At 36.0% G+C, this 12,914-nt stretch overlaps 1 protein-coding gene across 1 annotated transcript in view; it reads right to left on the minus strand.

The window, feature by feature from the left end:
* Positions 1-12,914, minus strand: part of LOC121639980 (titin-like) — a 618,411-nt gene that overhangs the window by 474,510 nt on the left and 130,987 nt on the right. The window contains exons 9-10 of the mRNA XM_041985600.1: positions 5,415-5,687; positions 4,642-4,905 (exon numbers count right to left, since the gene is read on the minus strand). Coding sequence (XP_041841534.1) covers positions 4,642-4,905; positions 5,415-5,687 — 537 coding nt within the window. The remainder of the gene's footprint in view (positions 1-4,641; positions 4,906-5,414; positions 5,688-12,914) is intronic.

The raw sequence follows: 12,914 nt of genomic DNA on the forward strand, positions 1-12,914 counted from the left end.
TGTTTTATTTGGATCCCCATTAGCTGCAGCAGCTTCTTGTTGCTGTAATTAACCATCTGCTTAAAAGTCTGTAAATTAAATAAAAAATAGGGCTGTCAAAATTAACACGTTAACAGTGGTAACTAATTTATTTAATTAATCGTGTTAATATTTTAATGCAATTAATGAATGTGTGACAAGCCCCATACATCCATCATCTCTATTTTTTATTTTTAACTTTTTTTAACCTGTGCTGTCCAGCATCCTAGAAAGCAGAATAATAGTCTGGTTGCCCCAGTGGGCCAAGATTAGCAGCTGCTGGCCCCACCAGGTACCAGCCAGGGCGACCCGAGCGAAGGGTCCAGGGTCCAAGGAGCCCAGAGGCAGTCCCCCCACTCCCCAAAGGTAGAGGGCCTGCACCGTGCCTAGGAGAACCAGGCCCCCCAGACAACCACCCAGCATGGGCCAGCACCCACCCCAATGTTCCAGCCGCACACTGGTAACCAAGGCACCATCAACCCCCCCCCCCTTCTTTGCTGTTGTGTCTGTATATATTGTTCAGCTGAGTAGGAGGGAACAAGCGGTTCATGGTTCACACCAGCACATATTTACCCCAGAAGTATTGTTGTTGGAAGGACCTTCTTTAACACAGTAGTTTGCTGGTGGTAGACATGGTTTATACTTCAGTTAAGTAGGTGCGGGTCTAGAAAGGTTTTGATAGGGGGCCAGGCAGGAACACTAACCAGGAAAATGGACACAAATGGGACCTTTTTTTCTTTAGGTCTAAATTTTATGAAATATTGAACTGATTATTACAACTAAAGTGATCATGTAATATAACAAAGTGAAGAATAACCTGAAAAACAAACAGCCAGTGATGTATTTTATCAGCAGGTGTTTACTTTGGGTGATGCTGCTGCACAAACACTCACACTTCAATGATAAAAGGAAAAATGTGTTTTTATCCAGATCATCAGTTTTATCAGAGTTTCTTCATCAATGTTGGCTGTTTAACTTCAGTCGTCACATCTGCTGCTTTTATTACAGAAATTATCACCATGGAGACGGTTGGTGAGATGATGATATATGAATTCTGAATTATTATCTACAACATGGTAGAGATGGTTTAGAACAACATCTAGAAGAACATTACATGCTGCATTTACTGACCATTGGACATCTGATGTTTACCCAAGTGAAGGTCAGTTAACAGTAAATATTTGTAGCATCGGTTCGTTCTGTTGATACAATACAGTAAAAACGGGCAAATTTCAGGTTTAGTCATGATCTTGATTAATCATGATTAATTTGAAAGCTATGATTAATCTGATTAAAAATTATAATCATTTGAGAGCCCTAATAAAATCTAAATGTAGACAAACTGAATCTGATTCCAGGTCACATTCAGCTGAAACTGATGTTGGACAAAAAAAAAAAAAATTAAAGATCAGATTCACATTTAAGTAAAAATAATAAAACAGCTTCCTAATCGGTTCCAGCTTTGTCAAATAAATCCTGCAGTTTTTACCTAAAACAGGTTTTTATAGATAAAACTTGTTGTGGACCAACTATTTTACTGGACGACTTTTACTGGAGCCTTGCTGGTGAAACAGGAGCGTTTTTGTTGCAGCATCATCTGCTACTGGAGCACAGCATGGCTTCATAGATAAACTGTGTTTACGACTACTCTGAAACAAGTGTTAGCTGAATCTAGAGTTATGATTGTAGCCTGGAAAGGTTTACATCGTTCAGATCTCAAGACTCTCAGCTTTCCAGTGGCGTATAACATGTGAAGCTACTTGGAAGATAGACTGAGTAAAATACATATTTATTGTCATGTCCCGTCCACGGGACGTCTGGTACCAGCGGGTTAAACAGTGAAGATGTAAACTTTGTATCTACAATCGTGTCCAAGTCAGCTGCAGCCACTAAAGTTCATATTTATCTGAGGTGGCCGTCAGTAGCTTTGTTGGTGTCGGCTCGTTGGGTTTTCATAGAACTTCATTTATGTTTTATCTTTGTGTGATTTTAGTCTGGAAAAAGTTTCCTTTCTTTCATCACTTCAGACACTTTTGTCTCATTTACTGCTGTTTGTTTGATGTGTTGGAAACATATTTGATACCATTAAATCTGATAATTTACCGTTAACTCATGGTATTTAGTGGAACAAAGAAAATATAAAAATAACTGATTTAAAATGGAGAATTTTGCGTGTGTGTTAAGTTATTAGACAGTTATTGTGATTTTACTTCTACTGAGGAGGTGCTGATATGATTTATACTAATTAATATTGCAGCATGAAGCTGTGCTGAAGAAGAAGGTTACATATTCACCTGATGATTCATTATTTCAGGAATCAGAGAGATTGTCTACAAAGAAGATTTACTGCTGTTTGGACAGAAGTGCTGGCTGCTCATACGGATTGTAGTAATTATTTAATTGTCATGGTTCATGTTTCTTCCAGGTCTCTAGTGATTGCTTCCTTAATCAGGTACATTTGTTCCACCTGGGCTTCCCTGATTGCTCCCTATCCTCACCTGTGCTCAGCTTTACTTAAACTCTCTCCAGTCTCTCCTTCCCTGCAGGTTGTCGACAGCTTTGTGCCAAATTGAGGTCCTTTGTTTCTTTTCTATGTGACAGTCTGCTTGTTAATCTGGACAGAACACACAGCAAACATGACTGACCTGATACTGACAGTCTGATGGCTTCACTCCACTTTGTTGAAGAATATGAGTCATCTCTGCGTTTACACTGACACTGGTAGTCTCCACTGCTGAGCTCAGAAACAGTGAAAGTAAACTGTTTACTGGAAATCTGCGGTATAATTAACCCAAGATGTCTCCATACACACATCCACTCAGTGGTTTCTCCTCCCTGGATCTCACATGTCAGAGTGATTTTCTCTCCACTGAAAATCTGAGGCCAGTCAGGTTGTCGTGTTACAACAACCTGGTTGGAAACTGTTTCCATAGATATGAACAGAAAAACACAAACAGAAATATCATCAGAAAATATTACATGTAACTTTCATATAAAATAATTAGTTTTTATATAAAATAATAGAACTCACAGATTATATTAATACTGGCTTCATGACTCATATCAGAGTAATAGGCTGGATCTCCTCTCTCTCCTCTACACCAGTAGATTCCTCCCTGTGACACACTGATGGTTCTCTTTTGTTCATCATTAGTTTTAAGGCGCTTTTCAGAAGTGTGTGAGGTTCGTCTGAACCACTGGTATTTCCATCCAGCAGAGTTGTCCACAGAGCAGCTCAGTGTCACGCTGCCTCCTACTGATATGGTTGTTGTTCCTGCTGTCACTTCTGCTCTGGGTTTATCTGTTGTATCGTCCAAAAACACAAACAATTTGCAAAGACATAAAACAGAAAATATTAAAAGTGTCCAGTTTACATGACTCAACATAACATGACAGAAATGTGCCACTTTCATTAAAAACCATTTTTAAATCATGTTTGGTCCTCAAGTTTCATGATTTTCTAACAAAATGTATAAATACGCTTACATTTAAAGTTCATGTAAAGAAAGATGTGCATATGTACAGCTTAAAAAATGTTAGTCACAGTAAAATTAGTCATGTTGAAAGAACAGAGGACTTACCCCGAACATTTAAAAAGATCTTTTTACTGCACTTTGAATAACGTGAAGTCTTCAGATGACCACAGCATTGGTATTCACCTTTATAACTTATACGTAAAGGTGTTAATGTGTAGCGTGAATTTGAGTTGTAGGGAATGAATTTGTCACCATCCTTGATGATTCTGTATTCCCAGTCAGTGTTTGTTTCTTTCTTCATGTCACATATGAAGGTAACAGACTCTCCAGTATGGCCCAGTTTGCTGGTTAATGACCAGAAAATGTCCCAGGATTACCCTTACCTTGCCTTGCCCTCGACAGATCTTCCTCTCCTTGTGATTATCTGGACACTGACCCCTGCTCTGATCAATGACCACCGATTCTTATCTCCCCATTTGGATAAGCACCCTGACTTTGGCCTCTCTGTGAATGACCTTTTCCTTTTCTCTTGACCACACATCTGGAGATCGGACTTATGCTCAAACTGCCATGTTTTCATCTGCATTCAGATGGATGTTTCTTTGTTAAATAAAATCACTTTTAAGAGCAAACTCATCATCAAAAAAATGAAATCATTTCTGTCTGTTGTTAAGTTTTCAATAACTAACTAAAGATACATTTCATTGTGCTCATGAGTTCGTGTTAGAGGTTTAACTGTATCAGTCAATAAAATATCTTTTTATTAATGAGGTATTACAGCTGAGATAGATTCAGTATTTTTCATGTTTCCATGTAACTTTGTAGTACTTAATAAATTACAGATGTACTATTAAATTTCCTGTCTCGATATAAATGATCCTTTAAAACGATAAGAATTCATTTGTGCCACGAAGAAAGAAAAAATATTCTTACTTAATGTTTTTATCCTTATTTAGATAAAACTATTTTCCTACTATTATTCTACTTGTCACCATGTAAGAGATATAACAGAAATGTTTGAGGACACAAACTCCAGATTATATTAAATAAGAGGAAAACAACCATAATGTTGTTGGAAGTGTTTCCTTCTTGTTTTGATGAATCAGATGAAAACAGAGTTAAAATGGATGAAAGACGTTCAACTTACCTGATACAGTTACTGAGACGACATCACTCCACTGTGTTAAATAAAACTCGTCTCTTCTTCCCCGGCAGCTGTAGTCTCCACTGTCAGTAACTCTGATGATCCAGTGTTCTCTGGATGATGGAGGTCTATTTAACCTGGTTGGTCTCCATTCATACGTCCACTGAGTTCCTCCACCTTCCTGGATCTCACATCTGGCAGTGATTGTCTCACCTCTGTATATCAGAGTCCAGCTGGGCTGCAGGACCACTGTGGGCTTCATGGAAACTGTTCATACAAACAAGCAGTTAGAAAACTTACACACACAGAAAATCTACAGAAATATGACACAATCTTTATTTTTAATATAAATTGTAATAATTTAATACTATTGATTTGAATTTTTTTTTTCCTTTGACAACAGTGGTTTGAAAACTAAATGAAAATAAATAAATAAATAAAAATATTTACCACTAACAGTACATTTAGACTAAACAATTGAAAGACAAATACTTTTACTGGATATAAACAATAGGGAGAAACCAATAGATAAAAATAAAATAATTTTAGGCCAATAGAAAAAAAAAAAAAATCTGTCTCCTTTCTTGAATCTGAAAAAAAAAGAACACACATACAAACACACAAAGCATCACTTAGAGCTGCTGCTGTAATTTTAATTACATGTTTTCTTCTTATGGTTGGCAATGAATTATTTCTTTTTTTGCACAATAACATGACAGATAAAACATTTAAAGAGTATTTATTGTTGTGTTTCAGAGCAAATAATCAAAACTCACTAGTTCCCTCGATGGTGACGTCATGGCTGTCTTCTGTGTAGAAAACTGGTTCTCCTCTTCCTCCTCTGCAGCGGTACAGACCTCCCTGTGAGACTCTGATGACTCCACCTGGTTCATTGTTATTTCTGAGCTGAGCTGCAGGATAGACTGACCCATCTCTGAACCAGTTAAACTTCCAGTCAGCAGAGTGGTTCACAGAGCAGGTCAGTGTTACACTGCCCCCTGCTGGTAGGATTGAACTGTCTGCTGCCAGACTGGCTCTGGGTTTACTGGCTGGTGAGTTTAGGACAGAGAAAAGAAAACAACAAATTATTAAAATGTGACTCATTTCACAAACAAACTTACTAAAATCATCACAATTTATACATTTATCAAGTCATCTTTTGGTTAAATTGACAGTCCTCCCAATCATAGACTACAGTGATGTTGTTTATAGAGCTGCCTCTAAACACTCCTCTATTAACTGGACACCATTTATAACGCTGCCATTTGCTTTATTACCAGATCCTCCTTTAACACACCACTACAGCTTGTGTTCCCTGGTCAGTTAGCCCTCTCTTCACTCTCTTAGATAAACACATTGGTATTTGTTGATTTATAAAACCATAATTAGAAAAACACAGTTGCATCTTCACTCATTACTCAGATTCATAACATCAGACGTCCTCTTGGCTCAAGTCGCCTCATGAAGCTGCTCATCCACAAAGTCTGCACTACCTTCAGTCATTCATCTTTTCACTTTTCTGCTGCAGATGACTGGAATCACTTGCAGCAGAAACTAAAGCTCAGGACTTTTATACCACTGTCATCTTTTAAAAACTTGCTAATGGAAGCGGTCCAGGATTGTTACACTTACTTTTATCTGTAGCTAGTTGGACCATTTTTATGTCTTCCTACAATCTGTTTGAAATTGGTGTGATAAAGTTCTGTTGGATGTGTATTTGTATGTTTTGTCATCTACTTTTGTTTTTATTTTTCATGTGTTGCCTCTAGCCAGGTTTGTTCTAAATTGGCTCTTCTGGTTAAATAAAGGTTTATATTTAGCTAGTAGCACCACATAGAAATAACAAAACCCACATGAGACATTAAGCTCCGTTATAACAAAACTACACATTTATAATGATTTCTAATTAACCTGCTGACACACAAATGTAGTTATAAACCAAATATGCTTAAATTATTTCTGAAATTCTAATTTATTTTCTGTACATTTATCTTCTTCAAGCACTTAACCTGCATGGCTCCCCTTTTCCTGTTTTCACTATAAACCAGAAAACATTTATGACTCAGCTTCCAGTGAGAATCTCCATCAAGGATCGATGAACAAATCTTTTCTCTTGTCATATTTAAAATGATCTGAGAGATGGAACTGACTAATTAAACGTCTGCTTACATGTCTGTACGTTAAATAACAATTAACACGGTCAATAATAACGTGTTAACAGTGGTAACTAATTTATGTAATTACGTGCATTAATATTTTTAACATAATTAACGCTTGTGCGGCATGACATGCCCCATACATCCATCATCTCAGCGTCACTTCCTGTTCCTGTGAGACAGCACTGTTTTGTTTGATGTCCTGCACAAGTAAGAAAAATCTGTTTAAAATTAGCTGATTCAACAGAATTGTCTCAATTTCTACGTCATTTGATGATAAATTAACAGTTGGACATATTTCGGGACCAAGTTTGAGTGGATTGTCAAAACATAAAGTGATATCTATTGGATTGCATTCTGACTGCTACCACTCAGGAGCCACAGGCCACATCACTACTAGGCCTCCCAGGCTGAGGCTATCAGCCTGGGCATCTTTGTTACATGTGGGCCAGCAGGCTACCACCTGGGCTACTACTACTGGACCTGGGCCAGCAGGCTATTACCAGGGATAGCATCTACACCTGGGCCAGCAGGTTACCATTCTGAGTTAGACCAGAAGTAAATCAACTGTTTTACATCAAAGTATCCTTCTGTTTTGAAAATGCCACCTAAACAGAAACCAAACACAAAACCTGAGGAAGAATTTGTTACAATGGCTCAGGTAAATGAAATTTTACAGCAGCAGAAAGAAATGTATTCTGCCCTATTACAGCAGCAACAGGAAAATTTTATAGGTTTTGTTAAAATTATCATTGATTCTACAAATACAAGAATGGATACTCTATCAAGGGACATACAAGAAATACAAACTAGTTTAACCTATACACAAAAAGAAGTTGATGACATTAAACTGAACCTGGCCAAACAGACCAACAACAGTGAAACACTACAGTCAGACTTTTTAAAATTGTGTGACAGTGCATTAGCTGTTTCAGATAAATTTGAAAATCTAGAGGCACCATCAAAGAAGAACAATTTAGTGATAGATGGAGTAGCCGAGTCACCTGGCGAAACATGGGCTGAATCTGAGGAAAAAGTCAAAAACATATTTAAAGAAAAATTACAGTTTCAAAAAGATATAGAACTGGAGGTAGTGCATAGAATAGGAAAAATACCACAGAGCAGTGACAGACCAAGATCCATGTTAGTGAAGTTTTTAAAATTCAAGGATCGATTGGCAATCATGCAAAGAGCAAAAAACCTAAAGGGAACAAATATCTACATTAATGAAGATTACACAGAAGATGTTAAAAGGAAAAGAAAAGAACTATTCCCAAAAATGAAGGAAGCAAGAGACAAGGGGAATATTGCTTTCCTTCGTCATGATAAGCTGATCATACATCCACGCAGCAGCACTCCTAATAAGCAGTAATTGTGAAGTGTACAAATTTTTTTTAAATTGTTTTTTCAACATCCACCATTTCTCTTTTAATGTTATATGAAAAGGACTGTACAAAAGTCAACTAAAGGACTGAAAATTTAACGTATAAATATAAATAGTATGAGAAATAAATTAACAGAAATGGCAGATATTCTGTGGTCTAATAACTTGAATATACTTGCTATCTCAGAAACTCATTCAGATGAGACATTCGATGATAATGAGTTGATTATCAATGGATATAATATTTTCAGACGAGATAGAAATAGATGTGATGGCGGTTTAGCCTTCTACGTGCAAGATGTACCAGTTAAAATTAGAGCAGATTTGATGAATTACAACATTGAAGTGATATGGTTACAGATACATTTACCATATATAAAACCTTTGCTGGTTGGAGGTTGCTATCGACCTCCAAATGCTGACAGTAAGTACTTGGTCATATGACTGAGATGTTGGGCTACAGTAGCACACTGGGCTTAGAATTGTACTTTATGGGACACCTTAACATCGATTGGCTATCAAAAAGATGTCCTTTGAGAGCAAGACTTTCAGATGCCACAAATTCATCTGGTCTTACACAACTAATGAACAAACCAACAAGAATTAATTGTAGAAATGATGGTACTATCACATCAACTTGTATTGATCACATTTTTACAAATGCTCCAGAATTGTGTACTGGTACTGTTTCTGTTCCGATGAGCTGTAGTGACCATAATTTAATTGTGACTATGAGGAGAGTTAAAATGGACAAGCCAGGGCCTAAAATTATTTGTAAAAGATCATTTAAAATGTTTAATCAAGATGTATTTATAGAAGATGTTGAAAATATATGTTGGTCTAATGTATTTGCTCAAACTGATGCTAATGATGCACTTGAGGAATTTAATAGTAAGTTTATGTTTTTATTGGATAAACATGCACCACTCAGGAGGTTTACAGTAAAGAATGTCAAAACACCTTGGTTAGATAAAGAATTAAACCAATCTATAAAACAAAGAAACCAAGCCAAGAAACCACTATTCTAACAGGCAATCAAGAAGACTGGATATTCTATCGTAAATTACGAAACTGTGTCACAAAATTAAATAAGACGAAAAAGAAACTATATTATGAAAATAAATTTGAACATACTAAGAATGATCATATAAAACTGTGGAATACAACCAATGATTTAACTGGAAGAAAGAGAAAATCTAACCCAGCATATATTAATAATGATGGTAATTTTTTAACAAAGCCTCTTGATATAGCAAATTATTTTAACAGTTATTTTAGAAATAAAATTGGGAAATTAAAAGAGAAAATGTCAGCAGATATAAACACATCTTATTCAAATAAAAAACAAAACTATGAAGGATCGAAATTGTATTTTTAAATTCGAAAATGTAACTGTGAGATTGTAAATATTCTAAGAAATCTTAAAAATAAGCCACCAGGTGCTGATGACATGGATGGAAACCTCCTGAAGATGGCAGCAGATTTAGTCGCTCCTGCCATTTGTCACATAATAAACCTAGGTTTAAACCACAGGTATATGTCCAGAAGACTGGAGAAAAGCAAAGATTATCCCAGTACTAAAAGATAAAAAGCAGCCTTTCTCTGGTAAAAATAGCCGACCTATAAGCCTTTTAACAACTATAGGCAAGCTCATGGAGAATATTGTATACAAACAAGTCAACAACTATTTCCTAGATCAAGGATTATTTACTCCTTATCAACATGCATATAGAAAAGGCCATTCAACAGCTACTGCTCTGACAATGATGACTGGCTAACAGACATTGGAGAAAAGAAAATAGTGGCCAGTGTTATGTTAGATTTTTCTGCCGCATTTGATATAATTAACCATACATCATTAATTAATAAGCTAGTGGCATATGGATTTGATGAATCTGCTATAACGTGGTTTAACAGCTACTTAACTGACAGAACACAAACTGTTTACGGTTTTTATTCCAGTATCAAGACTGTGACTTGTGGAGTTACCCAAGGAAGCAGCCTTGGTCCTTTATTTTATAATATTTACACTAATGATTTACCACTTGTTTTGACAGAGGCAAAAGCAGTAATGTACGCTGATGACTCAATAATCTATGCATCAGCAACGACCATGCAAGAGCTAAATGCTGTCCTACAAACAGAGTTAAATGCTGTTTGGATTGGATTAATAAGAACCATTTAATTTTAAATTTATCAAAAACACACTGCATAGTATTTGGTTCTAAATATACAATAAATCGAAATCCATCCCTAAAGATAAAAATCCAAGAAACCCAAACTGAACAAGTCAACGACACTAAGCTCTTAGGAATCATAGTAGATGATAAGTTATCATGGTCAAAACATATAGATAGTATGTGTGCCAAAATGGGTAGGGTAGTTACAATAATTAAAAGATATGCAAAGTTCTTAACATTTAAAACAATCAAAGTAATTTCACAAGCATTAATATTGTCAAATCTCGACTATTGTCCAACTGTATGGTCAAATGCAACAGCTGAAAAGATAAGAAAATTACAAATAATACAGAACAGAGCAGCAAGAATGGTTCTTCGTTGTGACTATTACACCAGTGTAAAACTCATGCATGAGAAATTAAACTGGATGTCGGTTTATGACAGACTTTTATATTCATTGTTGACATTTGTTAGGAATATTTCAGTCACTAAAACTCCTCAGATCCTCTACCAAAATCTACTGTTTAGTGTAGACATACATAAGTATGATACTAGACATGCCTCCACAAACAAATTTATTTTACCCACAGTAGTAACAAATTATAGAAAGAAAACATTCAGTTATAGAGGAATGCAGGAATGGAACTTACTCCCTAAACAAATAACACAAATAGAAAATAGTTTGAATTTCAAGATTCAATTAAAAAAGTAAATTCTACAAAATTCAAGTGAATCGTTAGCATAATTGCCCAGAATGAAAAGGCCTATGACTGAAAAGGCATTTTATTATTACAAATATCTTTTTAATAATGAATTTGTAAACTGTTATTTAAAAAATGATATGATGTTTATTATCGTAAGAATATGGTTTTAATATTGGTGAGTACTATTTTACATTATTTGTGCATGGCAATGAAATGTATGTAATGTATTGCATAATTATTTTGATCATGTCATTTTAAAAATGTGTAACACTCTTTCTGGACCCCAGGAAGAATAGCTACAGCTTTGTTGTGCTAATGGGGATCCAGATAAATAAATAAACATAAATCTCTCTGTTATGAATGTGGGACGTGGAGAGGCGAGATAGAAATGATGAGCTACACTCGCACTTTTCCCCTCATTCTTTTTAAACTTATCCTGCATTTTGCAGCAGCGTTTCTGCTCTAGAGGATCTTTGGTCATCAGTTTGTGCAGCAGCTGCTTCTTTCCTTTCCTCTCATGTTGTTCCATGAATCATGAGGACTGTCGGTGATCAGCTGATCGGCTTTTGTTGCGTTTGTTTATGTTTCAGGTGAGAAGGAGGAAACTAGCGGTTCATGGTTCACACCGTCACATATTTACCACAAAAGTTTTGTTTTTGGCAGGACCTTCTCTAACACAGTAGCTAGCTGGTGGTAGACGTGGTTTATACTCCAGCTATGAAGGGGCGGATCTAGAAAAGTTCTGATGGGGGGGCCAGGCAGGAGCACTGACCAGGAAAATGGACACAAATGGGACCTTTTTTTTTAGGTCTAAATTTTATGAAGTATTGAACTGATTATTACAACTAAAATGATCATATAATGTAGAAAAGTGAAGAATAAGTTGACAAACAAACAGCCAGTGATGTATTTTATCAGCAGGTGTTTACTTTGGGTGATGCTGCTGCACAAACACTCACACTTCAATGATAAAAGGAAAAATGTGTTTTTATCCAGATCATCAGTTTTATCAGAGTTTCTTCATCAATGTTGGCTGTTTAACTTCAGTCGTCACATCTGCTGCTTTTATTACAGAATTTATCACCATGGAGACGGTTGGTGAGATGATGATATATGAATTCTGAATTATTATCTACAACATGGTAGAGATGGTTTAGAACAACACCTAGAAGAACATTACATGCTGCATTTACTGACCATTGGACATCTGATGTTTACGCAAGGGAAGGTCAGTTAACAGTAAATATGTGTAGCACCGGTTCGTTCTGTTGATACAATACAGTAAAAATGGGTAAATTTCAGGTTTAGTCACGAATGGTGATTAATCATGATTAATTTGAAAGCTGTGATTAATCTGATTAAAAATTTTAATCATTTGAGAGCCCTAATAAAATCTAAATGTAGACAAACTGAATCTGATTCCAGGTCACATTCAGCTGAAACTGATGTTGGACAAAAAAAAACTTTTAAAGATCAGATTCACATTTAAATAAAAATAATAAAACAGCTTCCTAATCGGTTCCAGCTTTGTCAAATAAATCCTGCAATTTTTACCTAAAACAGGGTTTTATAGATAAAAACTTGTTGTGGACCAACTATTTTACTGGACGACTTTTACTGGAGCCTTGCTGGTGAAACAGGAGCGTTTTTGTTGCAGCATCATCTGCTACTGGAGCACAGCATGGCTTCATAGATAAACTGTGTTTACGACTACTCTGAAACAAGTGTTAGCTGAATCTAGAGTTATGATTGTAGCCTGGAAAGGTTTACATCGTTCAGATCTCAAGACTCTCAGCTTTCCAGTGGCGTATAACATGTGAAGCTACTTGGAAGATAGACTAAGTAAAATACA

Source organism: Melanotaenia boesemani, chromosome 5 (assembly GCF_017639745.1).
Source record: "Melanotaenia boesemani isolate fMelBoe1 chromosome 5, fMelBoe1.pri, whole genome shotgun sequence".
NCBI lineage: Eukaryota > Metazoa > Chordata > Actinopteri > Atheriniformes > Melanotaeniidae > Melanotaenia > Melanotaenia boesemani.